The following is a 27,227-nucleotide window of genomic DNA, read 5'->3' as shown; positions in this document are numbered from 1 at the left end:
ATATGGAGAAGCTGAAGGAAGCTTACTATCCGTTTTAATCATCAATGATGCCAGTTTAAAATCAATCACTGACTTTATAAGCAAACTGTTATTCTATTTATACTATATACTGATCTGTTAAAAATTTTATATATATGGAGGGGATATGGAATTGGGAGGGTAAGAATGAGGCTTTTACTTTTAATTCTATATGCTTTTTAAATGTAAAAAAGATATCTCATAATGAGCAAGCATTTGTGTATTACTCTTACAATTTAAAAAATCTAAAATATTCCTGGAAGATGTAGACTCATTTAAATTACATGTTGAGTTTTTTCCTCTAAAAAAAAGTTTAAGAATTGGATGGATTAATATTTTCTTACATATTTAACCACATTAATTATAGTATATTCCCATTAGAATAATTATCCATCAATTAATTTCTGGAATTATTATAATTAATAATAATGGGTTAAAAGATATTACTTAAATTTGTTTATTGTAGCAAAAGATACATAAAATTTACCATTTTAACCATATTTAAGTGCACAATTCAGTGGCATTAGGCACATTCAGTCTTGTGCAGCCAACACCACTATCTGTTTCCAGAATATTTTCATCATCCCAGACAGAAGCTATGTACCCGTTAAACAGTAACTCTCCATTTCTCTCTCTCCCAAGTCCCTAGTAACCACAATTCCAGTTTATTGTCTCTATGAATTTACCTCTTGTAGGTATCTCATATAAGTGGAATCATAAAACAGTATATTATCACCCACTTTTTCTTTAATTTACAAACTACAACTGTTGACGAAACTCATGTTGAGATTGACTTAGATATATCATGTTAGAAATCATAAATCATATCAATATGTCCAGAACTCTGAATTCTAAACAACTGTGAGTTTTATTTCTTTTTGCGGGGGAGTATTGGTATTTCAGTGGTATAAAATACCAGTGAAAATAAAGAGGGGAAAAATCTTCATTTATGGTCACATTCTATTTATCATATTCAAAAAGCTAGGTCAAAGAAAGATATTTGAATAGTTTGTAAAAACTCTGAATCATGCTTGGGTTGGTCACTTAATTTGACCTTTATTTTAAAGTTCATTTTCTTTATTCTTTGTAAGTCAAATCTAGAAACTTGCTTTTGCAAAAAAGTTTAAATTAGTATATTAGACTAATATCAGTTGAAATAATGAAGGATCAGATGTTTATTCGTAAAAATAAAAAAATCCTACATACCCACACTCATCCATTTGATGTGTAGCCACATCAAAAATGGGCTACAATTCTTTCGTTTTTAATTTGAAGGCCTTCGAGAGGTATAATCCAGTCAAGATTTCAGGAAAATTCCTGTACCAGGATATATATTTTCCCTTGCTTTTAGACATAGTCATTACTCATTTTATCTCTACCATCTAACCTTTTATAAAACTACATCTCGATTTGTTATAACCAGTAAAATATCTGAAAAGTAAAAGCTGGATTGAATCTACATTAACATTCTGCCAGAAAATCAATGGTGTCGTGATAATAAAAAGGTCACGCTGAGTTTCAGTACCATTTCTAGTGTTTCTAGCGTTCAGAGGTTCTAAAAATCTCTCTTTCTTACCTGCAGTGAACAACCATAGGTGTGGTGTCATGTGCTCTGCTTGCTCGAACCAACTTCACAAAGTGAACTAGAGGGGCACTGTTTTCAGGAACCCCATGCTCAGGCCAAGCAGTAAAGTTACACTGTCTAATGGTCATGCAATCCCCATGCTAGACAAAATGACATTAAAGAAACATGATAAGACAGCTGACTTGCCAGGTTTTCAAGGTGATCTTGTAAAATGACAATTTACCAAACAGAAGAAACTGTGTTTTCATAATTTCCTATAAGAGAAGGCTTCTACTATTGCTACAATACAGAAAGTTGCCTTTTCTGTATGAATGCAAACAATGAGAAGGCTTGCAAGCAGATGGTAGTGTAGGGTATTTAAATGCAAATATAATGTAACGTTTTGTAACACCAGAGTAGTAGATTTTGAACAATTGTGACCTAACAACTTAAACACACTCACAGATTATTCACAGCACAGGTAGAGAGTATCTGATAATGTCAGAAACTATAAAGATCCTTATATCATTTTCTGTGTTTATAGGCCTTTACGTTATATAAGTGGGATCCTATGCTATCGCTTCTGTATTGGTTCTGGATTAAACAGAAAATCCAGTTATTAGGATGTAGACAGAGATAAGTGATTTGGGAAATTCCTGTTTTAAATCAAATATTACAGTTTCTTTATAAAATAAGATAAACTTAGTGATCTAGTTGTTTCCTCCTTTTTCTTCCCCTGTCTACCTAAGAATTTGATATTAACTGGTTAATATGAACTTTATATAATTTGGAATTAAACACAGTGACGTAGATATTGAAGGCAGGTGCCAATTCAAAACTTCTATTTTGAAAATAATAGAAAAGCATTATTGAATATACAGGTATCAAGCAATATGTCTAGAAATTAATTTTACTTTAGACATTTAGAACATATTTTATATCATGTTTGACTTCCCCTCCTTTTTTTTACCCTTTCAATTTTCAGATCTCTGATGGTCCAATCTATTTGAACATCCTCCATTAGCTTTGTAATCACTATATCTCCGAAGACAGTAACTGGTTTGTTGTCCTCTGGCCAATACTGATGGCATCTGATCTGTATTCAGAAAAGAATCACCAGTCATAAGAACCATTGTTTTATATAGATACGTTTGTGTGTGTGTGTGTGTGTGTGTGTGTGTGTATAAAATATCACAGTTATCGCTGCTAAGATAAAACTGCTTTATAGATGTCCAAGTCATTGATGACTCAAAGTATTAGCTAAAATTGTCACACATACATTAACAGAATTGTAAAAGTTTTGTGAAAAAATTTTCAAATAACTTACCCGCCCTTTTTCAAAACACTGTGTTAGCATTACTAATGTTTTTGCTCTGGTTTCCCACACCATTCTCCAAAAATCCCCAACTGTTCCTGGTAATGGACCTTGAGTAGCAATAAATTCATTTGGACATAAGTAGCCCTAGAATGATATAATTATAACACTGCATCAATATTTACATATATATAGTATTTTTTAGTTTTTGAGCAACGTAAGAAAAACATACTAGTTTAAGATGACCTAATATTTTAAAATATTGTACATTTTTGAATGCTAAAGAATAATAGATACTCAAAATTTCCAACATTAATTTTAACCTCACAATGTAATATACTATTACAGCTAACTGTTCTTAAAATGTATTTCTAACTCTGAATAAAGCAGTAAAGACTAAAAAATAATAATACCACTTTACAGCAGACAATATGCTAAGCATCTTATAGTTAGTATTTCAATTAATTTGGTTCTTATAAAAACCTTGAGAATTAGAACTATTATTATCCTCATTTTAGAGAGGAAGATACTGAAGCTAAGGAGTGTGAAGTAATTTGTGGAAGATTTCACAGTTGGTAAGGTAGTCTGAGTCCAGAGCCAGCGCTCTTACCCATTCCACTAAGTTACTGTCATATATTTAAAGATTGTGCAGATATTTTCATACTCTTTCTCCAAGAAATTACTTATCTATGTAAACTATGGCATTAGTAATTATTCTCCAGAGCTCCAAACCAAGAGTAATGTGAATAATAAGAAGGTTCATTTAACTACTATAGGACCTGAGATTTGTCTCAACCCTATTATGATAGCTCTTGTAGATTTTATCAAGTTATTCTGAAACTCAGTCCATTCACCTGGAATGTAAGTATGCCACTTGAGTAATATCTGTGGATTTTTCTTAAAGAAAGGTACTGTATAAATAAAATATAGTAATGAAATTACATGTATTCCAAACATCAAAATATTTTGAGGAATGAGGATTAAAGGTGAATTTTATTTTTAAATTGGAATTGTCTCAGTAGCCAGAGAATATAGTATTACACTGAATAAATATACATTTTAAAGTTCAAGGGGCCCTAAAATCTAATCCAACTAGTGTATTTTACTTTAAAGAATAATGAGCTACTTGAGGTGATTTTCCCAAAATCACCCAGTGACAGTTTCTGGTATAAAACCTTGAGTCTCTTAAATAAACTATATGCTAAAGCATTTCTATGTTTCCAGTCTCAGTTGAAATATATAATTATTTTACATTGTAAAGGTTTTTTTTTTTAGGTTAAAAAAGTAATATATAGTCAGTGTAGAATGTTTGGAAAATTCAGAAAAATACATAATAGAATGTGGAATTAATCTGTAATCTCACTATCCATAATGAAGCACCATTAATATTTTAGTCACTTTCTCTGCAGACTTTTAAAATATGCACATTCCTCCATTCAAATAATATTTATGAAGGTCTACTGTGTGTCAGGCACTATTCTAGGAGCTGAGGATTCATCACTGACTAAAATTCCTACTCTCATTTATCTTATATTCTAGTTAGGGGAAATAGACATCAAGCCTATTAATAAGTCTATTAAATAAACAATTTACATAGAGTTTTTAAAAGTGATGTGTTGTGAAAGAGAGTTTTCAGAAAATAGGGTGTTCAGAAAAGACTCATGGGTGAAATCTGAGGAAAGAACTGAAGCAGAAAGGGGGTAATCCCTTCAAGATCTGAAGGAAAAGTGTTCCAGGTAGAAAGTCAAGTATAACAGCATTGAAGGAGAGATGTGTCTGGAATGTTCTAAGAACAGCAAGTGGCTGGAATGAGGGGGACAGTAATAGAAGGTGATGTCGGAAAGAACAAGGCAGGGAGGACAATGGTGCTTTAGGTCCTAGAGTAGGTAATTATAAGATCTTGGATTTTACTCTGAATGATATGGAAAGCCTTTGAAAGATTTTGAACATACAGAGTATATGGTTTAAGAGTTTCATCCTGGTTTCTGTAAGACAAGCTGATATGGTTTAAAGGAGAAAGGAGGGAGAGTAGTTAGAAGGTTATTGCAACAATCCAACCAAGGGTTAGTTTGGGCGATAGCAATGGGGATTGTGAGAAGTGATAAAATCTGGATAAATTCTGAAGACAGAGCCAAGAGAATTTGCTTATGGATTGGATACTGGGTATAAGAAAAATAGAGAAGTCAATAATGATTCCAAATGAAGATGGGGAAAACTTCAGGAAGAGCAGACTTAAAAAAATTTTTTTTAACTTAAGTATAGTTGATTTGCAACGTTGTGTTAGTTTCTGGTGTAAAGCAAAGTGATTCAGTTATACATATATAATATATATTCTTTTTCATATTCTTTTCCATTATGGTTTATTGCAGGATATTGAATATCATTCCCTGTGCTATACAGTAAGACCTCGTTGTTGTTTACTTTATAGATAGTACTTTATATCTGCTAATCTTGAATGCATAATTTATCTGTCCCCTACCCCGTTTCCCCTTGGGTAACCACAGATTTGCTTTCTATGTCTGTGAGTCTGTTTCTGTTTTGTATATAAGATCATTTGTATCATATTTTAGATTCCACGTATAAGTGATATCATATGGTATTTCTGTCTTTTTCTTTCTCTTTCTGACTTACTTCACTTAGTATGACAATCTCTGGGTCCATCTATGTTGCTGCAAATAGCATTATTTCATTCTTTTTTAATGGTCGAGTAATATTCCTATGTATATATACATCATATCTTTATCCGTTCACCTGTCGATGGACATGTAGGTTGCTTCCATGTCTTGGTTACTGTAAATAGTGCTGCTGTGAACATTGGGGTGCAAGTACCTTTTTGAATTAGAGTTTTCTCCAGATACATGCTCAGGAGTGGGATTGCTGGGTCATATGGTAATTCTATTTTTAGTTTTTTAAGGAAGCTCCATACTGTTTTCCACAGTGGCTGCACCAATTTACATTCCCACCAACAATATAGGTGGGTTCCCTTTTCTCCACACCCAGGATAAACAGGTTAAAAGGAAAATCAAGAATTCATAATGGAAATATTAAACTTGAAATTCCTTTTGGATATTCAAGTGGGAATGTCATGAAGGCAATTGGGTATATGAGCTTGGAATTCAGAAAGAAGTCCAAACTAGAGACATAATTTCAAAGTAGTTACCAAATAGATCTTACTTAAAATCACAAGAATGGTTGAGATCGTCAAAGAAATGAGTTTGGAAAGAAAAAGTAAATTCAAGGATTGGGCTGTAGATAATTTCAGTGTTTGGTGGCCAAGGAGATACGAGAGAACCAACGAGACTGAGATGAAAGTGTCAAAGCTGTAGATGGAAAATCGAGAGAATGGTGTCCTGGAAGCGTTTTAAGGGTGAGGACAATTAACTGTAATTGATCAATTTATTAAATGTTTCTCCTAGTTATTTGCATTTCCCTTTTTCAGGGATTCAGTGTCCTTTGGTACTATAATCTTCTACCAGAGTAGACGAAATCTGATGTTTGTGATACGATTACAGCTCCTTTGCATCATAGCCTTTAATCTTCAATCTCCAGCTATGGTAAAAGCTATCCTCAAATTGAAGTAATTTCAGGCATCTCAGGTTGACAGGAGAGATAATCTGGGGTGGCGGAGTTGGGGTCTTGTCCCATTACATAATGTTCTTATTGTTAGCTTTCTTGAAAACATTCCTAAAGTCACGTGTACAATTAGTGGTTGTTTACAAGGATGCAGTATCTATTTTCCTCCCTACCTCTCTCCCCACAGTCCATCCTTAATCAACATTTTCCAGGCTCTCTTTGAGTCCTAGCTTCAGGAGCACAATTCCCAAGAAGAGCCAAGGGCAGAGAGATAAACATATAGTAATCTAATTACAGACCCAGGCCTGGAGTTTCCTAGTCTTAAAGTACATCCTTCAGACCACCTACTGGTCTTCCCTTTTCCATTCTCCAGACTTCACTTTTTCTTTTCCATCTAAACACTAGTTATTTTGCTTTTTCTCTACCTTGCTCTATAGTTCTTCTCCCTTTTCCTCCAGCTTCCAAAGAAATAGGAATTCAGAGTCCATTTGTAGATGGCCTTTCTCTTTTGCTCCTGGAACAAGTGTTCATGAACTTTCAGATGGAGGTGCCATGGAACAAAAGTGGGGAGTTGGGGGAAACTGGGGTGTCAAACATTCATTCTGAGAAATCTTCACTATTTCTGAGGTGAAGACTGCCTGAATTTGGGGATAGAGAAGTGAGAGGCCACTATGGTATTATGACTTTGTCTATTTCCATCTGTTCCTGACATCCCAGGCGAAGGAGATATCCCCAGAAGTAAAAGCAATACAGCATACTGCCCACTCCAATACTGAAACCTGCCTTAATATAAAGTGCTTTCCATCTGGGCCGGCTTACCATGTAGCTCAGTAATGATTACGCATATCATTACATATGGGTCATGGTGACTTTGTTGTAAAATTTATTATATTACAACATCACTTGACCACAGCAGAATATATATATATATATATATATATATATATATATATAAATGTACTCAGATTTAGTTTATTGCTCATCCTGTATTTTGATCTTCTTATGGTTGTCTCCTGACAACTTATAATATTTAGAGGGAACCCTGGGGGTTCATGAATATTCCTTTGTTTATGTGTGGTTCAGTTATACCTCCTAAAACTGTCTGGTTGCCTTCCCAATCATATTCATAACCTATACTGTCATCCCATAACTGGATAAACATTATAGGATATAAGCTATTCATTTGTATCTACTTATTGGTGAATAAAAATGATACGAATTAATAGATCACTGATACAACAATTTGTTCTTGCTCTGTTCTATGGTATCACAAAATATATGATCATTGATTAACTTTAAATATCTAAATGTATATATGCCTCATTCTACAAATCAAAGTAAAACTTCTACATGCTATATTGTTTAGGATACAATTAAAATTGGTAAGCACAAGATTTCACCAAAATCTTTAGAAAAGAATTACATTTTCAGGGAAATCAATGATTTGATAAATGAATAAAATATGTCATCACAATAGTAACTTTGGGTTTTCTTCAAAATAGATTTAAAGTTCTAGCACAAAAATAGGATGAAATTCAAAGGATGCCTTATTAACCTCTGCAACCCCCCTGTCACTTCTCCTATTAAGAAATCTTAAATGCTCCCATTGTTCACTTCTTTCACAATAGGATTCAATATATAATTGTAATTTTGGAGTAATTATCAACCAATATAAAATTTAGGATGAATTCTTCTTTTCCCCCTTAACAGAGTCTTGGGGAGAATGGGACATAGGACAGGTTATGTTTGATGTTGGGGAAAGGATGGAGCATCACATAAGCAGAGCCCCAGTGGGACCAAATGAAATGGCAGGCCTGGGTTAGAAGACTGAATAAGGAAAAAATAAAACACCAGTGGGAGTGTGGGCAGTAGAGGGAACCTTCAGGTATCTGTAGATTCATGATAAGAAGCATAGTTAACCTTGGTATGTATTAGAATTGAAGTCAGTGGTGAAAATGTAAGGGAACATATCTTGTTTTTATAAAACAACTGTGTATTTGAGTAGTTCAGTGATAGAATCATCTGCCTTAAGGAGGAAATAGGTGAATCAATGCCAAGAAAGGCTAATATCTAATTACAAGTAATTTTTCAGAAAGATTTCCTGGGTGAATGGTTGGATTAAATAACCACAAAAGCAGTTCCTACTCTCGGATTTCGTGATTGTGTCAACCCAAGTGGAGATCTTGGGTGCATCTAAGGTTTCTGTGTACCTATGATAGTGGTGAGCATTGAGAGAACAAAAGAGCCATGGAGAAGGAGAGGGAGAGATCCTTAAAACACTTTGGTTTATTCAACTTTCAATCCAATGCAGCAAGCATTTATTATCTATGATGTGCAACATAGTATACTAGGCATGTCACAGTTCACCCCATGTTGGTTCACTTAAGATATGCTTGTTGAGTAGCTACAATGGAGTGCACGTTCTGTAAGTAGCTGAGGAGGAAAAGAACAAGGCATCATAGTCCCCTAGAAGGACTGAAAATCTAGAAGGGAGGAAGAGCATAATAGGTTTTTATATTATATGGACATGACTGTACATATGACTAATTTTTCTTTGAAAGAGAGGTTGGTCGACCTCATTGTGTACAGAGAATATTCTGACAAAGTAGGAAATAGTGGAAAGACCAGGGGATGTGTAGCTAGAAGTTGTACATCTGCCACTTATTAGTGAAATGATCATTGGGTAAATTGCAATCTCTGTTTGGAGCCTCCGTTTCCCCATGTATAAAATGAGGGTACATAATGTTGTTGTAAGGAACTGGTACATTAAATTCATAGAGGTTGTAGTGAATTTCTTGTTTTAAATAGTTTGAAGAGTAATACTGCAGTATTTATATTTTATAAAAATATATATAAAAATAGCAACTTACAGAAACATAGCTGGCATTAATATAATCCGATCCTGGAATACTGGCATCAGCTATCAGTTTCACTCTGTTATTGTTATCTAGAAGAAAATATAAGAAATTAATGCTAATTCACTTTGCTACTTTCTTACTATAGCAGTAATAGAAAGAAGTTCATGATATAACATCAAAAATTATAGACGGCTCTAAAATTTTAAATAGAAATTCCCTCTTATTCCATATTTCCACTACCCAGAGACAATGACTATTAATATGTTCTTGTATTTATTTCCAGGATTTTCTATATATATTCATATAAAATTGACCATAAGTGGGCAATATACACACTATTCTGCAAAAATTTCTTATTTACCTGTATCTTTCCATATTAGCATAAACAACAATATCTAGCTCATTACTTTAAAAAGCCATATAGTATTTCAGTGTTTGAATATAACATACTTATTTAGCTCTTTAGGGTGATTTAAACTCATCTCATTTTGTTATTATAAAAAGCTGAATAGGGGCTTCCCTGGTGGCGCAGTGGTTGAGAGTCCGCCTGCCGATGCAGGGGACGCGGGTTCGTGCCCCGGTCCGGGAGGATCCCACATGCCGCGGAGCGGCTGGGCCCGTGGGCCATGGCTGCTGGGCCTGCGCGTCCGGAGCCTGTGCTCCGCAACGGGAGAGGCCACAGCTGTGAGAGGCCCGCGTACCGCAAAAAAAAAAAAAAAAAAAAAGCTGAATAAATATAACTGGACTTTTTGCACATACGTAGGACTCTATTTGTAGAATACATTACCAGCAGTAAAATTCCCAAATCATATTGTGCATCTCAAAATTTGAAAGATACTGACAAATTGTTCTCAAGTTATATCACTCTGAACAAAAGTGCTTGAACAGTTTGAACTGTTTCCTCTTACTTTCACTGTCATATTATTAAACATTTTAATTTATGACCTTTTGATAGAAATTGATGTCTCGTAATATTTATATTGATTTTCTTAAATATGAGTGAAATTGAGCTTCTTTGCTTATGCCTTGGCCATTTTAAATACATTTTCTATTAATTACATTTTCATATGATACTATTTTTCTATTTTTAAAAATTTACTAAGAATGTTTTACATGTATTGAATTTTTCTTTTAGTTTGTCATTTGTCTTTGCCTCTATTAATCAGTTTATCTGCTAGCTACCTTCCCATAGATAAAATTTATATATTTTGTAATCAAATTTCTCATTATTTTTCATTATGGCTTCACTATGGCTTCTTGTGTGATATATACAAAGGTCTTTGTCACACCAATATTCTTATTTTCACAAATTCATTCATAGTTCCTTCTGGAACGTTAATAGGGTTTTCTTCTTTTGTTTTAAATATTTTGATTTTTGATCCATTGGGCTTTTTTTTCTTTTGAAACAGAATGAGGTAAAATCTACCTTTATTGTTTGTTTGTTTGTTAACATTTGGAACAACAAATAGTCCATCCTTACTCCCTTGTTCAAAACACCACTTTTATCACACACTAGTTTTCTCTATGTGTTTAGGTCTATTTCTGGACCATTTATACTCTTCCCTTAATTTATCTGCCTATTCTTTCTTTAATACCAAACTTTTAATTATTATTTTTTAGACTTTTAAGATATGGCAAAATTAGAGAACCTTTACGCATTACTTTTCTTCAAAGAAAAGTATCAAAAATTATTTTTTCCTGAGAATTTTTACCGAGTTGGTATTATAATTGAAATGTCCAGTGCTAATTTTAACTAGACAAGAGAATGATATAAAGTATCTATTACTACTTAATTATTTTGAAGGTTTTTTGTTTGTTTTGTTTTGTTTTTAATCTTAATGGGAAGGCACTCAGTACTGAAGGAAAAATAGGTAAATGTGGGTTTGTGTTTGAATTACAGATGATCTATCTACCATTTATGGCATTGGGTGAATTGCTTAACTTCTCTGTTCCTTTGTTACCTCAGCTATAATATATAGTTATAATATTTATTTTGTAGAATCCTCTGAGGAAAACTTATACGAAAGCTTATAGAACTCATAAAGCTGTATAGAACAGAAAACACGTTCTTATGTTCTTAAAATTAAGCACGCTGTATGTTAAATGACTTTGCTGTACCATTAGTAATCATAATGACCTGACCAATGTGTTTGAATCTAAAGAAGGGGGATTGTTCAAGAAAATTTATGTGAATGATTTATATCCCAAAGATTTTGAATTTGGTATGATCTGCCTATTTTAATGACGTTGTGGCCAGTCATGTAACTAAGGAAGGGAAGCCATCAGGTTTCTATTCACTCGATATGCCTGCTTATAACTGAGTCAACAGCAAGCTAAACTTTTCTTCATGGTGTTGGAACACTTCTGAAGGTCATAGTGTCCTGTCAAAGAGAGACTTGGAAATCTCTTCTGCACACATTTGCTGCTAATTCTAGTATCTTAAAGCCCTGTAAGCTAATATCTTCTAAAATGCACTGTGATATTTGAAAGCCTACTTCCTACATTACTCAGGGGAAACAATGAATCTCACTTAGCTGGCTCAAGCTAAAATTCAGACTCTATTAAATGAATTCACTCTCTACGGGAGAAATAAAACATTTCAGCTTTATGGCTTCTCTGCAAGCACAATGGGAGAATGTATTTCGTTTAAACATTTCATTTTCTTGTTCCACGTATATGTGGGCAGGGGCGAGGGTCTGTTTGTCCATATAGGCAGAAGTGAGTTTATAGCTTGTCTTCCAACCGAGGTTAGGGAAGTAGGTTTATCATCTCCAGACCGTAGACTCTAAGGGCCTGTTACTAAATTTTTTTCACCCAGAAAGTTAGAGGCTTTTAAAAATGAGCAGTCTATTGATCACTAACAATCATAAGAACTAATATTTAGGAGAGCTTCCTGTGTTCTGGTATTGGGCAAAGTGATTTACATGGTTATTTCATCTACTCCTGAAAGTTAGGAGGTCAACACCACTAAATAATATGTCCAGTCACTAAAGTAGTTAGTAGGTAAACAGAACTGCAGCTCAGGAAGTTTGATTAGAGCCCACATGTTTTTAGTCATTTTACTATACAGCAAGCAGTATGTATTAGTTGAATTAATAAATTATTCTAATAATATTCTTGAAAAATATAACATTCTTCCTAACAAAATTATTTCTTATAGGACCTCCAACTCTTTAAGAGGACACTTAAGAACAAGCCTTCCCCTAAAAATCCATTAAAGGATATTGGATGTGGATGTAGTACATTATTAGAAAAATTACCATAAGTTTTCTGTACTGAAATCAAGAAGAAAGCAGAATACAATTGGACATTATCCATTTGACTCTAGAAAAGGCGAAAAACATGCATGCAAAGCTTTTAATATTCCAAAACGTCCTTGGTTTACAACATAATTCCATCACTAGTTATTTTTTGTCTTAGCTTTAGATATCTGGATAATCTTACCCCTCAGTTCTCCTTGTTGTTTTAAGGATGCCTGTTTAGTTATATTGACCACTCGTATTCACTTCTTATGCTGTAAGAGCTAGCAAGCTAGCATTATGTGACTTTTCCTGTGGCCATTATGTGAACCCAGAAAATAATGCACTGAGATCTTAATAATAAAAGACTGAAATGACACATTTTAAAAAATGTCTAACATATCAAATTTTTATATATATTTTTAAGTCAGATACTCTTTAGTCTTTGGAAATAAGTTAGATATATTTGATGTACTTATATATAGTGATACACATTACTTCAGCCAAATACACAATTGTAAATAAATATTAAATATTCCACAGTAAGTGTCCTTCAATCACACTATAGTACTTGTTTTCACAGAATATCACTAAGTAATCATGAAGCAGAGAGTCTGAAGGAAATTTAGGTATAGATGAATATAAAAACATGAGAATTTCCGTATCTCTTAAATTTATGATGCATCCAACTCAAGTTAACTCTCTGAAAGGGAAAACAAAAGGACTTATTAAGAAAGGTCATGCCACAGGAATTGAGAGATGTAATACTAACATTCCTTATTTCCTACAATAATGTCTTATTTGTCAACTTACTCTTAAAGTCATTTACCTTTGATTTGTTTTGTTCCGGGAAGGATTTTAGGTGATTAAAGCTATTTGTATTTTCATCCTTTTCTAATTCTTGGGAATTAACAGATTCCGTTAGATTACTACCTGCTATATCATGTTTCCCTAAATTTGTTTACTTCATGCCTCTAGTTCTAGAATAACAGAATATGGTCCATTTCTTCCTATCCATATCCTTATGATTTTACATTCTGTGATTACACCTTTCTTTAAGTCTGTGTCTTTCTAGACAGAAGAGTTCGATTTATATATATATGGAAGTTTCCCCAATACAGTTTTGAAAAGGCATAGAACATAGAAAAATATATATACACTAACTCTAAAATAAGGAATATTTTAAAACTCTAGATTTTGAAACAGTACTATTTCAGAGCTTAACAAATACCACTTTTTAATTTCATATATAAAAATGTATTGAATCAGAATATAGTTAGTAGGAACATCTGTTGAAAAAAATATGATATCAAACATATAGCTATTATTAGCAGAGGAATGTTATATTTTTTTTCACATCACTGCTAAGTCTTAAAGCAATAATATGGTTTTTTATTTCACATCAGTAGACACATTCTTTTTAATGATATATAAGGAATAATAACAGTGTACCATGTAAGATGGTTTCTTTTCTTATTGACTGAAAAATGAAGCCATGTTCACTGTGGTAAGGCACAAGCCCGCCTCCTTTGTAAAACCAATCCTGGTAAGCATACCTTTACTCTGATCTTCAATGAATATTTTGCAATGCATTTTTTATATTCCTTAACAAAGCACTGCCATGCTTTTAAGAAAACTAATGCACAAAGTTATGTGTGAACTTTCTCTTTTCATTTGAGAACTAGGTCTGTAGGAAGATATTAGAGAGGTTCGTTACTTGGGTTAAATTACAAAACTAAGAAACTACTAGGTCTACAGTTTCTTACACCTGCATGAGTAAACCTTGTGTGAATAAGCTGAAAACCATGTACATTAACTTTAATAAATATTAACAAAGCAAAAGAGATACAATTTAACAGCTGCTAATAAAATGCATTATTATAATCCAATTAATATGTAATATATGTTTAAGAAAAAATGCTAAAATGCATTTTGCTCTCATTTGAAAATGTTTCATTATCTAAAACCAGAAATAGTATGTACACATACATGGTTTTATGTTTGGAAAGCGGTTTTTTGCTCTGTTCCAAGGCAGATCAGCATCAGTGGAAGAAAGATCCTGAAGAAATTTTGGTAATTCCTGTGGATTGAAGTCATTGCAAAGTTTAGATTTATTTCAGAGGTAAACAAGAAGTTCCACTTAGTAAAAGACTATTCTTTATTCTAAATCCTTTTACTTTTAAAATGAAAACACTTCTCATAACTGCAGAAGCAAGGTCAAATTAATAGTAATGAACTTACATGAACTTTCACTGAAAATTCCTGAATAGAATTGATTAGTTGAGCTACTGCTTTCTCTGGCATAATTTCTTTGCCCTTTGGGAAGCTCTGAGGTGCAGCAACCATGTTAGTAACTCCTTTCATAATTTACTAATGGTTTTGTCAAATACACACTGTGTATTATTTAATATTTTAATGTCTACTTAGTAGGGTAAGGGAGTCAGTGATTTATTTTTTGTTTTTTCTCGTCAGGCAGTGTGATTTCACGCCTATTAATTGGTACAACATTGGTCAGTTTGTGAGAAAATGCCAAAGGTCAATTCCTGTTCTTAGTGGGCATTGTTAAATCGATAGCGGAATGCAAAGGTGTGATAAAGAATTATCAGAGGAAGGGTCAAGATCTGTTATTGACATTTTGGTGAAAAATCACGATCTTATCCGTTCATCATAAAGAAAGCTGGTGCAAGAAAATGTGTTCACTATTTTGTTGAGCTGATGATTTACATTTATGAAATTTATAGTTTTCCATACTAGAAATGCCTCAATTTACCAAATTCCTTAAAAAGTGTTAAAAACGTGGGGTTTTGCAATTTTTTCCCACTTTATTATAAATGATTTCTTTTAATTGGATAATTTTCCCTTCTCCCTTATTTTTCCTCAAAGAGAATTCTGGACAGTATTTTACATGAGTGTGTATGTGTTAGAGAAGAGGGACAGTGTTAAGCATCTGAATTCTGGCGTTTTGGCCCACTAGAGGCTTAGAAAAAAAATTTTTAACCAAGTGAGGAATCCTAGAACAGCTTCCTTGTGTTAGGTTTTGGGAGTATATGTCAGCATATTTATAAGAGACAAAGAAATAGAGGGGGAAAAGAAGATGAATTGGAATCACCTGAAAAGTGGTACCTATTTTTCTGTAGTTACAGAAGTTTCCATTTATAGATTTAAATGATTATGGCCTTGATAATTAACACCCAATTACTAGGTTGACTGTTTGGATAGTAATGTTACACTCAGTGGTCTTATTCTTATCAGAGCACACAGGGCCTCAACCAACCTTTCCTATTTAGCTCTTTCTCCTACAGTTCCCACTTTTTAGTGGGATCACAGATGAGTGGAACTGCTTTGCATCCTTATGTTTTTGCATTCATCCTCTCCCTCTAGAATACCTTTCCCCCTTTATCTACTTATTGGACTTCTGCTCCATCCTAAAGTTCATCTGGCAGGTCACCTTTTTGTAAAGTCTTTTCTGACAGCTATCCAAACAGAGTTGAGCCTCACTTCTTTCTGCATACCTCCATCATGATACGGTGTCATTTGGGTTTTTTTAAGTACATGTCTGCAGTTCTTCTTCATCATTTGAACTTCTTTATGAAATCATCACTATGATGGCAAATAGTTGTGCCAGCCACTATTCTTAGTATTACACACATTCAATCAGTTTAGTATTCACAATTCAACAAGATAGATACAGCATTTTACAAATGAGGACATTGAACAACAGAGAGTTTAAGTGATTTACCCAAGGTCACTTAGCTGTTTAAGTGTTGAATTCATATATATCAATACCTGTCACGTAGTGGAGCTTATTAATATTTAAGGTATAAGCGAATATGACCTGAGTTACAAGTTTTATCAAACATATGCATCAAATATGCATTTGTTTATTAAAACAGTTAAAAAATACAGCACTATAACTAAAAGCAATTAAAAAAACCGTGTTCCTTACATGTGAATATACTTTTACCTAATATATACACACAACCTATATATTTATATAAAAACACCCAAGTACTTAAAACCATGATCTCCAAAAAAGTTAAACTAGAAGCTTTCTCATTATAATATATGAGAAAATGTTATTGCTAATAAAACTTTTCATCTACTCAGTCATGTATACTGTTAACTATATTCACTCCTATTCTAATGAAACTACCCTCTTGTTCCTGAAAAATTGACAGTTCTTGCTGCATAAATGCTAAGAAGAGTTTTATGGTACCACTGATTTTGTTAAATCCAGACCAATATTACTTAAGAAGCATAACCAAAAGCTGTAGGAAATACCATTAATCTTCTCACATTTTTTGTGATTATTTCCTGAGAGACTGAAATATTACAATCCTGAATTATTCAAGCCAATTGTTTTTGTTCACACACTAAAAAGTTCATGAAAAACTAGAAATAAAGTTTTTGGTAACATTTAGAAATCTGTTTTATTTTTACAATACAAAATAAGTTAGGAAAGAGCCTCACAAGTTTTAAAATAGCTTGTAGACTAACACATGCCTTATGTTTTAATGTAATTTCAACTTTATGGATATATAAGATGCTAAAAGCAATAAAATTAATCTTAACGTTCAAAAAGTGTAAAAGTAACAAGTTAACTTCATATATTCTCCATAACGTGATACTGCATTTATTCCATGATCACTTAAGTAATACCTGTGTTTTATAGGCTTCTTTTTATCTGTTTTTTATTTTTAAAAGTTCTAAAAATAACATTTTTTAAATAATTTCTGGAAACATCAAGTTCTGTTCTCAGGTTCATCTATACCACTAACATAAACTAAGCAGGCAAATATGAAATGGAATTATTTAGTTTCTAAATCTAAAATAGTTATTTAAATATAAAGCCACATTTACGGTACCACCCAAACCTCGTACACACACAAAACCTGATGCATACAGCATTCTAGAGTTGCATGTACATCTGGGTGAGAGAGCAAAGAAGAAACAGGGCCAGGCTGCCCTTGCTGGGGAGGTCTCTGATCCGGAGCACCTTTTCCTGACACAGTAGGTGAATAATTCTGTTCAGGTTGCACCGGAGGCTGCCCAGTGTAACGTTACTATCCAAACAATCAACCTGGTAATTGGGTATTGATTATCAAGGCCAGAGTCCTTCATGGCCTTGCAAGCTTAAACTGGACATGAAATGTGACACATGAAACGACTGGAGGTCTGGCAATGTTGTGACAACTGCTAGTAACATACCGAAAATTCTTCTTGAAACTTTAGGTTGTTGTTTGTGCAAAGCTCTTCAACATGTTGCAGAAAGGATTTCTTGCTTATCGGCCTCCAAGCAAAGAAAGGTATAAAATGGAGTCATGTTAGGTTGAGTTCTTTTCCTTTAGCCTGGGCACTCTCTTTACAGTTGACAAGTTAGAGGACAAGGGACATTTCAAAAGCACACAGCCCTTTAAAGTCACTCTGTCATATTTACAAAATTAGCTTCCCCCTTTAAGTTCACTTTCTTTGTATTTCATGGTATAAAAATCCTTCAAATTTTAAGTGACTTTAAATGAATGATTTAACATTTTAATGAAGAAAGTTTTTCAAGCAAATGTAAGGGCATAAAGTCATCATTGAATCCTAAAACACATAAAACCTCTTTGTCATACAGAAAACATTTTATACGTTACAAGGTTTTAGAAGATATAAAATATTGCAGTGACCTCATTCTCGTAACGACATGGTTTTTAAACCCTAAGGAGTTTAAATATCCCTGTATTACTTCCCAAGCTAAAATACAGACATGCAGGCTTCACCCCAGAGAGAGAGAAAGCATTTCTCCAGTTACCATGCAATTAGTCATGCTTTTATGATTTATATCCAGCTTGGAGGTTTTTCTAACAAACATACAAAAAAGGAAACACACATTGAGATTCATCGAATTAGGGAATCCAGAGTTGATACTCAAAAAGAAGAAAAGATATTTAACAAACTTACTTGATGGATTTTCTATAACTAAGTAACCTGCAACAGAGATTGTGTTAAATGGATTATGAGTTGAGAGTACAGCTCTTTTTGAGTTTTAGATTAAAATCAGAAAAACAGGGTAAATCAGCAATATATAATATGCTATGCCTTTAATTGATATTTGATCATTATTTTAAATTCTATATCATTTTTGAAATTATATTATTTGGACCCAAATATGGCCAGATAATAATTTGGCTTCTTTCTCAAGCTAAGAAGGTACTATTTTATATTGTTAGGCATTTGGGGCATTACATCAAAAACAGGTCACTTTTAAATATATTGCATAGTATTTATTGGTCTAAAAAAGTTAATGTGAATTAAATTTTTTTCTTTGTTCATAAAAAGTGCTAAATCAGGGAGGGTGAATCTTTGAAAAATGACATCAAATTGCCTAAGTCTTGTTTCATGAGTGAATTTTCATGAATATATAACCATAAAAAATGACAATCATTTCAATTACTTTGGATAGACATATCTTTTGTGGCAGTTCATTGGTCAAGTTATTTATACTCTGAAAAAAATTGAAATAATTTTTAACAGCTAAATAGACTATGCAACACACAAATTCAGAGATGGGTACATCTTTAATAACATTTGTCATGCACAACAAATTAGCACTGCAAAAAAACACAAAAGGCACAAAGTATGATGAAATAAAATGAAGAACATGTACCTTTATCATCAAAGTTTTTAATTTTAAATATTATTAGAGATGATTTCACTGTATTTCTTAAGTGACAGATATTTACAAGAGGATATGGTTTTTGAAGTAAAGGACAAATAAAAAAATTAGATTGAAAAATGTGGCTTAAATACTTTGAAAATGGTCACAGATGTGTGTGTTCAATGAAGAAAATGTGAGTCAAAAGAGTGTATTTCATTACAACACAGGAATTGGTGAAAAATATGGAGGTGCTGGAGCAAGTATTATGAAGAAAAGTGGTAGAATTCTTGGTTAATGCTATAGGTGTCCCCAGGCAGAAGGAAGTATCTCTCAGCTCCTCAGGGTATAACCTAGTACAGCAACATAGCATAGCGTAGAATCATAGGTTAGAGCAAAGTCTTGGTGGATGAGCTTGTGGGCTTCTCACAATACCCTAGAGTGATTCTAAGGAGGCACCAGAGATATTCTGACTCTAACTAGATTGATATGGAGATGCCTGAATGGGATATTGAATCAGAAGAATCCTTAATTTGGGGACAGGAAAACAGAGTGTATGAATTGGAGGGCCTGGAAAGACTTCTGACACATGCAGTGGGGACTAAGGCAGCAAGCAATCCCCGTTGAAAATAATTACGCCTCAGCAAAGATCAGCAAGAAAAAAAGACAACCATGAGCCAGACACACACTACCCAAGACCCTGAAGATGCCTGATGCCCCAGTGTTCCTATGCCATGATATTCCTCAGAAATAGGAAAGGAACGAAGGTCAGGTTGGGCAAATATTAATGAATTGAGCTTAAGATAGAAATGAATGAGATACTTGAATTAGCAAGATCATTTTCCCTGCTACCACGCAGAAATGGGAATGCTTGAGTTAAGTGGAGATCACTTTTATAATAGGGAACATTATTGAGTTTGTGACTGGTGAAATTCAAACACTACATCTGCTTTAATGACGGCCATCCTATAGTGGGGAGATTCTCTTTTCCCAGGGGATCCAGGATTATTTGAGGTAGTACTGGCAAAAATATTTTTACTGTGCTATCTAGAACCTGAAATAGAGCTAGTTTGTAGAGCAAGAAATAGCTAAAGCACCAGATTATTATTCATATCCTTGTTCTATTTTCATTAATGTTCTCTCATTTAGAAATTATGATTAATACCTTTTAGTCAATTTCATTTCAGTGAAGAACTCCACAGAAGGTTGCTTTTATTTTACTATTATTATTTTATTTTGCATTTGAAAGATCTCTCTAGAGATACTGATTTTAAACCATAACTGGCTAGCTATTGGATTTGGGTGGATATTTGTGAATTCTTTTCTTAAAAAATACAATGCCCTTTGAAAAATGGTTTCAAATACCTGATCCAACAATTACCAGCTATATTATCTTGAGCAAGTTACTTAATCTTTCTTAGTTCCTAATTTAGAAAATAGGGCAAATATATGTAAATCAAGCTCATGTATGTAAAATGCTAGGAAACGCCCACCCCTGGCTTTGGAAGCAGTACGTAAATGTTAGTTACTATCATTAGTATTAAAATTGCTATTTCTAGTTTTATTGAACTCAAGTTCCTCCTACTGATCTGTTCTACAATTGATACTGATATAATGATTTTTTCTTTGTTTCCAAAAGAATAAATTTTACTCAAAACTGGGAAGACTAGATTGCACTAAATTAAGCAGCAAGATTTCCTATGGTATTCTTCCTAATCAGAGTCCCAGAATAAACAGTGATCACAAATATTTCAAAGCCACGTTTGGTTTTCTAGTTCTCAATTCAAATTCTAAATAAATCCCTAATAATATAAAGGCTGTAATAATTGTTTTCATATTATCATGTGAAAGCATTTCTAATCATGCCTGCATTTTTTACATTATTCCTTATAACTACCCTTCACATTACCCTGTTTGTACTCCAGATATTTTCACTATCAGTTTCTTCTACCGTTCCAGGTGTTTCCCCACAACCAGATTTTCCTGATTGCTTAATGGCTGATTCAAATGTTAACGCCCCCATGGACCTTACCCTGTTCTGTTACAGAGAAAATCATTTCTTCTATGAAACTAAATTTCTATGGACAAATCCATCTTCCACCTTCTGTTACGGCTATATAAAAGTACATGTATTAAGGACACATGTATTGAGATTCATGTGTGCTTGAAGGCAGGGGCAGGATTAACACTTGGCTTACTACAAGTCCCTCATAAACTTATTCGTAGTAGACAGTGAATAAATCATTGTTAAATATAAAATTGTGGATGAATTCAGACTAAGATACATAGTAAGCTAAATACAACTGCTCTGATTATTATGAGAGGATATCTGAATTAAATGAATTTTCCACAAAAGTATTAAGCGATTGAGAATTCTCAGGAGATCCTACTCAAAGGTTTAAATAAGTATGATCAATAGATGCATCAATAAACAGTATACAGGTCTAAACAAAGCCATATCAGATCCTCTCACATTAGAAGTTAACAGGTGCTAGATACTTAGGAAATTACATGAACAATAGAGTCACTCTTGTCTAGACAAGTAATTAAAAAAACAGGTTTTAAAAAATAAGATCTGTTTGGCTTTATGTATTTATTTTTCAGTATCACTGTTTATCTAAACCCAATCACTTTACATAAGCTGTTCTTCACACTTGTATTTACATAATGTGAGAAACGAGGATTCTAACAGTCTGTTTTTATGTAATTTTCCAGTCTATGCTTATCTCACAATTATGTGTGAACTGAAATCAAAATACCTATCTGGAAAGCTTAAATAGAGAAGACATTTTGGCATAAATGACCTGTTTCAAATAAAAGTTAGTTTTTTTCTTGTTTTTGTCTGTAGTCTCCATGTCATTGTCTTGATTCTTAGCCTCATATTGTATATTTTTCTCTTAACTAGTGGCTGCATTCTAAATTTTATTTTTCTTTGAAGTTTTAAAGTTTTGTTTGTAAACAGGAGAAAATAGTAATGTGGACAATTTATGCAGGGAATTAGAAAAGAAGGTGGCATATAATATGAAGAAAATGCATTGACTTGTTACTGATGAAAAAATTAAATTCCTTTAAGAAAAATTATTTGGTTAGATAAGCATAAAAAAAAACTCATAGAAATTAATGTGTATGAAAACCAACAGTGTTATTTCAGGAGTGCTATTTTCAAATAAAGTGATCTATGGAGACACTATGAAGACACAAAAAACTTTCTATTAATATTTTTAAAAACTTAAAAAATTGTTACATGGAGAGCATGTTAGACTGGTATAGTCCTCTTATTTTTTTCACTTACAATACAACAGTGAAGGATACTGTCAAATCATATTCAGTTCATTAGTGTATAAATCAGTTTGGGAATTGTTCAGATTTCAGTAAGATAACTGACCACTTTCCAATATAAAGGGCTAAACACTTTTTATTACATGAATCTTAGCTTAAATCCTGTGCCCTTTTGTTGAAAAGGGTATTATTTCATGTCTGGGCTCATTTTTTTTTTCAAAGTCTATCAAAAACTTAAATTCCGCTCAGATTACTCTTGATAGATCCAGAGGGGAACCATTTATTTATGTTGGCAGTGGTGATTGAAGACCATATTGTCACAGAGACTGAGCTTTACCTCAAGGTCAATTAGTTGAAATCTATAGGGAATTAAAATATAGTGCAAATAGAGAGCCACAGATGATAGCCTATAGATGAGCAGCTTAAATCAGCATTACCAGTGGAATAAGACAAATTGAGAAAGTGTTTTCTACTTAACTGGTTAAGTTAGGTTAAAAAGAAAAGAACCTCAAATTTTATTGCCTTAATGTAAAAATATGTATTTGTCACACTAACATGTACTTCATATTCAACTAAAAATGTTTGAAGAATCTTTCTGGTAAAACATGTTAACTGATCTTTCCAAGTTTTGTAAAATATTGAGTGTGAGGTTTTTAGTTTATATATTTCAATTCACTATTCCAACGTTTACATTTATTTCTACAATGATATTCTGTTACTTATCCAAAGCATTTACTGTAATGCTTTCAAAGGGATCTTATTTTTTGTTTTTTTCTATTGTTTTTATTTGTTATAGGCTTTCAAATAGTATCCTTTCAGACCCTCCTCCTTTCTTTTATCAAATCACCAATGACTTTTCTCTGGTCCTCAATACAAATTAAAAATATTATCCCAACCAGTGGCTAGTACTATACAGCTGACTCTAAAACTTCACCTTATAAGGTAAACATGCCACCTGAGTAAGTAGTAATGCAGTATTTTTCTTATTATCTAGAAAAATAATCAATTAGTAAAGGCTATCTAAGTAGTTCCTCAGCATGTCTCTTTATATCTGCAAGGACAAATAGGTTTTAAGGGAGCTTAGCTCTTTGAAGGGCAGCTCGTTAGAGGCAGTGCCCCTTCCTTTTTCATCACAGTATTTCCAGTGCCCGGCACTTGTAGGTGCCCAACTGATAGTTCTTTTATTCAAACAAGGTGAAATGGTCTTTTAAATACATATAGAAGAGCAACATTCTTGCTGACGTCAAAGAGGTGAGGTAAGATTCCCAGGGTGGCAAGAGTTGAATTTTCCTTATTACTGAAGCCTCTCCACATTAGCACATGTGAAACCAAATTCTTGACAGATTCTTATTTTGTAAACCATGTATTCTAAATTAAAACTGTGGTCATAAACCTAGCTACCTCCGGGGCAATAGGGCAGAAGCAGTAGAGAGGATGAAAACACTGCCAACAGCTGTGTGAAGAGATGGGCAGAGGTTCTTAGTGAGGGGACCTAATGAAGAGGAGACAGATGACATAACACCATTTAAAAAGAAGTCTTGCCAGGCAGGTAAGCACAGAAATTCCTCTGTCAGGGGTTAGAAGGTGACCTCAAAAAACTAGATTTGAAAGAAAACTACATCTGTTTTGACAAATGTGATTTATATAGAGGTGTTTAAAGGTTCTGATTAACCTGAACTATTAAGTTTAGTTCTATCAAAGTAGAAGCTCTGACTGAGCAGGACACTGTTCACTGATTCCAGGGGAAGAAAATATGGCGATAGAAGAGATACAGAGAGGGTTCGATAAAAATGGAAGCATTTTCCTCTGAGGTTAGCTATGATTCCAAAATGCTAAAGGTGATTAGAGTAGAAAAGGGCCTGGCTTCCTCTGTTTTAATCACGCTGAGTACTATTCACGGTCAATGGGAATGTCAGGAGTCTTGGCCCCATCCCATCCGGCCTTGCGGCTCATGGGACTAACTCTGCTGTAGTAGATCTGGGATTTTGAAATCAAATGCATTTTCACTCTCTGCCTCCATTCATATCCTTTACATGAAGAAATTGAGTATCTCTGGGGCACTCAATCAATTGTTGGGTCCCTGCTAATGCTGACATTTTGCTATGCTACCTTCAGAATGTATACAGCAATTTTTATCCTAGGATACAAAAGGCATTTCTGGGCATTAGGGCGATGCCTGAAAGCATGCACAGTTGGCCATCCACTGGTCAGGATAGAAGTCAAATTTCTATGAAATTGGGGCATATACTGAGCAGCACGAGTCAGAGAACAGGGAATGTCATTGTCTTAGGTCCTTACAGATTAGCACCTGCAGTAGTTGAAATGAGCTTGTGTGAAGTGTGAACCCAGACTCCACCCATCAGACAGAGAACTCAACTCTTGTGTCATCGTAATAGGACAAGAAGCATGTGAAGAAATCTAGGTAAAAACTTACTTTACTATCAAAGTTAACACAACGTGATAACACAGCAAATTCTTATGACATGCACATTGCAAGTCAATGTGCATTTTGATAAGGTTAACTTTACCATATCAATAGCATGCAATATCATAGAGGACACTTAGTAAGTAGAAAGTTTAGAGTATTTTGTTTTACAGTTTTTTGGGCTTTGGAAAAAATAGCACATTAACCAACAGCACTTCATATCTTGTATTTTAAAATATAGAGCACACCACCTGAAAAGATTAAAATAATCACAGCAGAGCTCTGCATCACCACAGTAACTTACTGGATGACAAAAATCTCCTTTCGTCTAAAGAAAAATGAAGAGTATCTGGAAGTAAAGATTCATTATTTATTTAGTATAAAAACACACTGCAGTATTTTTGCTTTGCTGCTATAAGAACATGAGCAGTAAATATCTTAAATTTCGTTCTACTGTAGGACATTTCTTGTCCCAAATTCACATTTTGTCCAGACATTTCTTATTTGGATTCACATATTTTTGCCATTGCTTGCAAAATAGTTAAGACAGAAGTAAAATTAATGACCAGAATCTGTCAAAGAACTGATGGCAATTAACATGCTAACAATTTTACAAAGAATTTCATATATCAGTCAAATTTTATGTATTCTTACTGAAGTCACAAGAATTGTACTACTGTTTTCCAGTTTCTGCAAGATTGAACCTACACTAAAATGCCATCATTCCTTTGCCCCATATCACTAGAGAATAAGTAATTCAAAAGAAGCAGTTCTTCCCTTAGAATCATTCTCTGTATAGAAAATGCTACTTGAAGAAGGATGTCATGGGCCCTTGTCTTTTTAAGTGGGTTTATATTGATTTAATCTAGTATGCTTCAGAGTTAAATACACACACACACACACACACACACACAATTATAGGTGTATGTTGATACTTCAGAATCACACTAACCTGGGATCATCTTGGCTGTCCTATTTACTAGGTGCATGACCTTGGACAGTTACCTAAGTTCTCTAGGCATCTTTTATTTTTCATCTGTAAAGTGGGGTAAGAGTACCTACCACAAATGATTGAATGCGTTGGGTGAGATCATTACATACAAAATTTAACAAATAGTGATTGCTCATAAATAGTAGCAATTACTATGTTAGCAAACCCTGGATGTGAAAGTAGACTGGGGTCATTCTTAATTTTACAGATATTATAAATAACAATAATAATACCAAATGTATTCTGATTTACAGTTTACAAAACACATTCATAGGATTCTTTTGAATGGTAAGCTTCCTGAAGGCATATATATTTAATAAAAATTTGACATGCAAACTTCTGAAGTTATTGAAGAAAGAAAGATACTCTTAAAATAGCCATTCAATTGTTTGCTTTATTTTGTTGAGAATTTTAATTCCATTCATGATTACTGGATTGGGCCTTGAGTCTTAACATAATGCACCATTACATTCACTCAACTAAAATAGGCAAGATAATTAGTATGGAATGATGCCTAAAATTTGGGGGAAAAAATTGAGGACTGGAAGAAAAGAAGTATCTGTCAAGTAAGAATAGTAGTGACATTGATCAATATTATTTTATTTTTTTTCTGATTTAGTCACTGAAAGAAACAAAACTTCTGACTTAAGTGTAGAAAGGAGACAGTGAAAAATAAAAAATTTTTAGCCAGTAGTATCTTTATCTTCTGAAAATTTTGTTGGGTTATTTAATTTTAAGTGTTATAACTCTCTTGGGAAGGTAATCTGTGTTACAGTTAAATTAGTTAAAAACAAACCACAGGGCCGGCTAGGCTCGGCAATGTTTTTGCCTTTTAAATTATATCTTTATTCTTTTAAACTTTCCCAAGAGTTTAATCCTAGATTTAATATAGGATTTATTTTGTAGAAGTATAGATAATCTATACAATTAAAATACTAGATCTTTTCAACTTCATTGGATCTTTTTAAATTGAAGTATGATTGAATTACAATGTTATGTTAGTTTCAGGCGTACAGCACAGTGATTCCATTTTATATGTGTGTGTATATGTATATATATATTTTCAGATTCCTTTCCCTTAGAGATTATTACAAAATATTGAGTATATTTCCCTGTGCTATACTGTAGGTCCTTGTTGGTTATCTATTTTATATATCATAGCGTGTATATGTTAATCCCAAACTCCTCATTTATCCTTCACCCCTTCCTTTCCCCTTTGGTAACCCTAAGTTTGTTTCTATATCTGTGAGTCTATTTCTGTTTTGTAAATAAGTTCATTTGAATCTTTTTTTTTAGATTCCACATGTAAGCGATATCATATATTTGTC

General features: G+C 33.4%; 1 protein-coding gene across 1 annotated transcript in view; it reads right to left on the bottom strand.

Moving 5' to 3' along the window:
• Window positions 1–27,227, bottom strand: part of PTPRQ (protein tyrosine phosphatase receptor type Q) — a 254,741-nt gene that overhangs the window by 8,011 nt on the left and 219,503 nt on the right. The window contains exons 53-58 of the mRNA XM_089921589.1: window positions 17,776–17,857; window positions 14,557–14,647; window positions 9,341–9,417; window positions 2,910–3,044; window positions 2,553–2,678; window positions 1,595–1,743 (exon numbers count right to left, since the gene is read on the bottom strand). Of these exons, the coding sequence (XP_089777715.1) occupies window positions 1,595–1,743; window positions 2,553–2,678; window positions 2,910–3,044; window positions 9,341–9,417; window positions 14,557–14,647; window positions 17,776–17,857 (660 nt within the window). The remainder of the gene's footprint in view (window positions 1–1,594; window positions 1,744–2,552; window positions 2,679–2,909; window positions 3,045–9,340; window positions 9,418–14,556; window positions 14,648–17,775; window positions 17,858–27,227) is intronic.

This window comes from Delphinapterus leucas, chromosome 11 (assembly GCF_059928025.1).
Source record: "Delphinapterus leucas isolate spDelLeu-1000000601 "Yukka" chromosome 11, BTC_Dleu_Yukka2, whole genome shotgun sequence".
Taxonomy (NCBI): Eukaryota; Metazoa; Chordata; class Mammalia; order Artiodactyla; family Monodontidae; genus Delphinapterus; species Delphinapterus leucas.
Note: the sequence above shows the minus strand (reverse complement) of the source record. Positions and strands in the feature narration are given on the sequence as shown.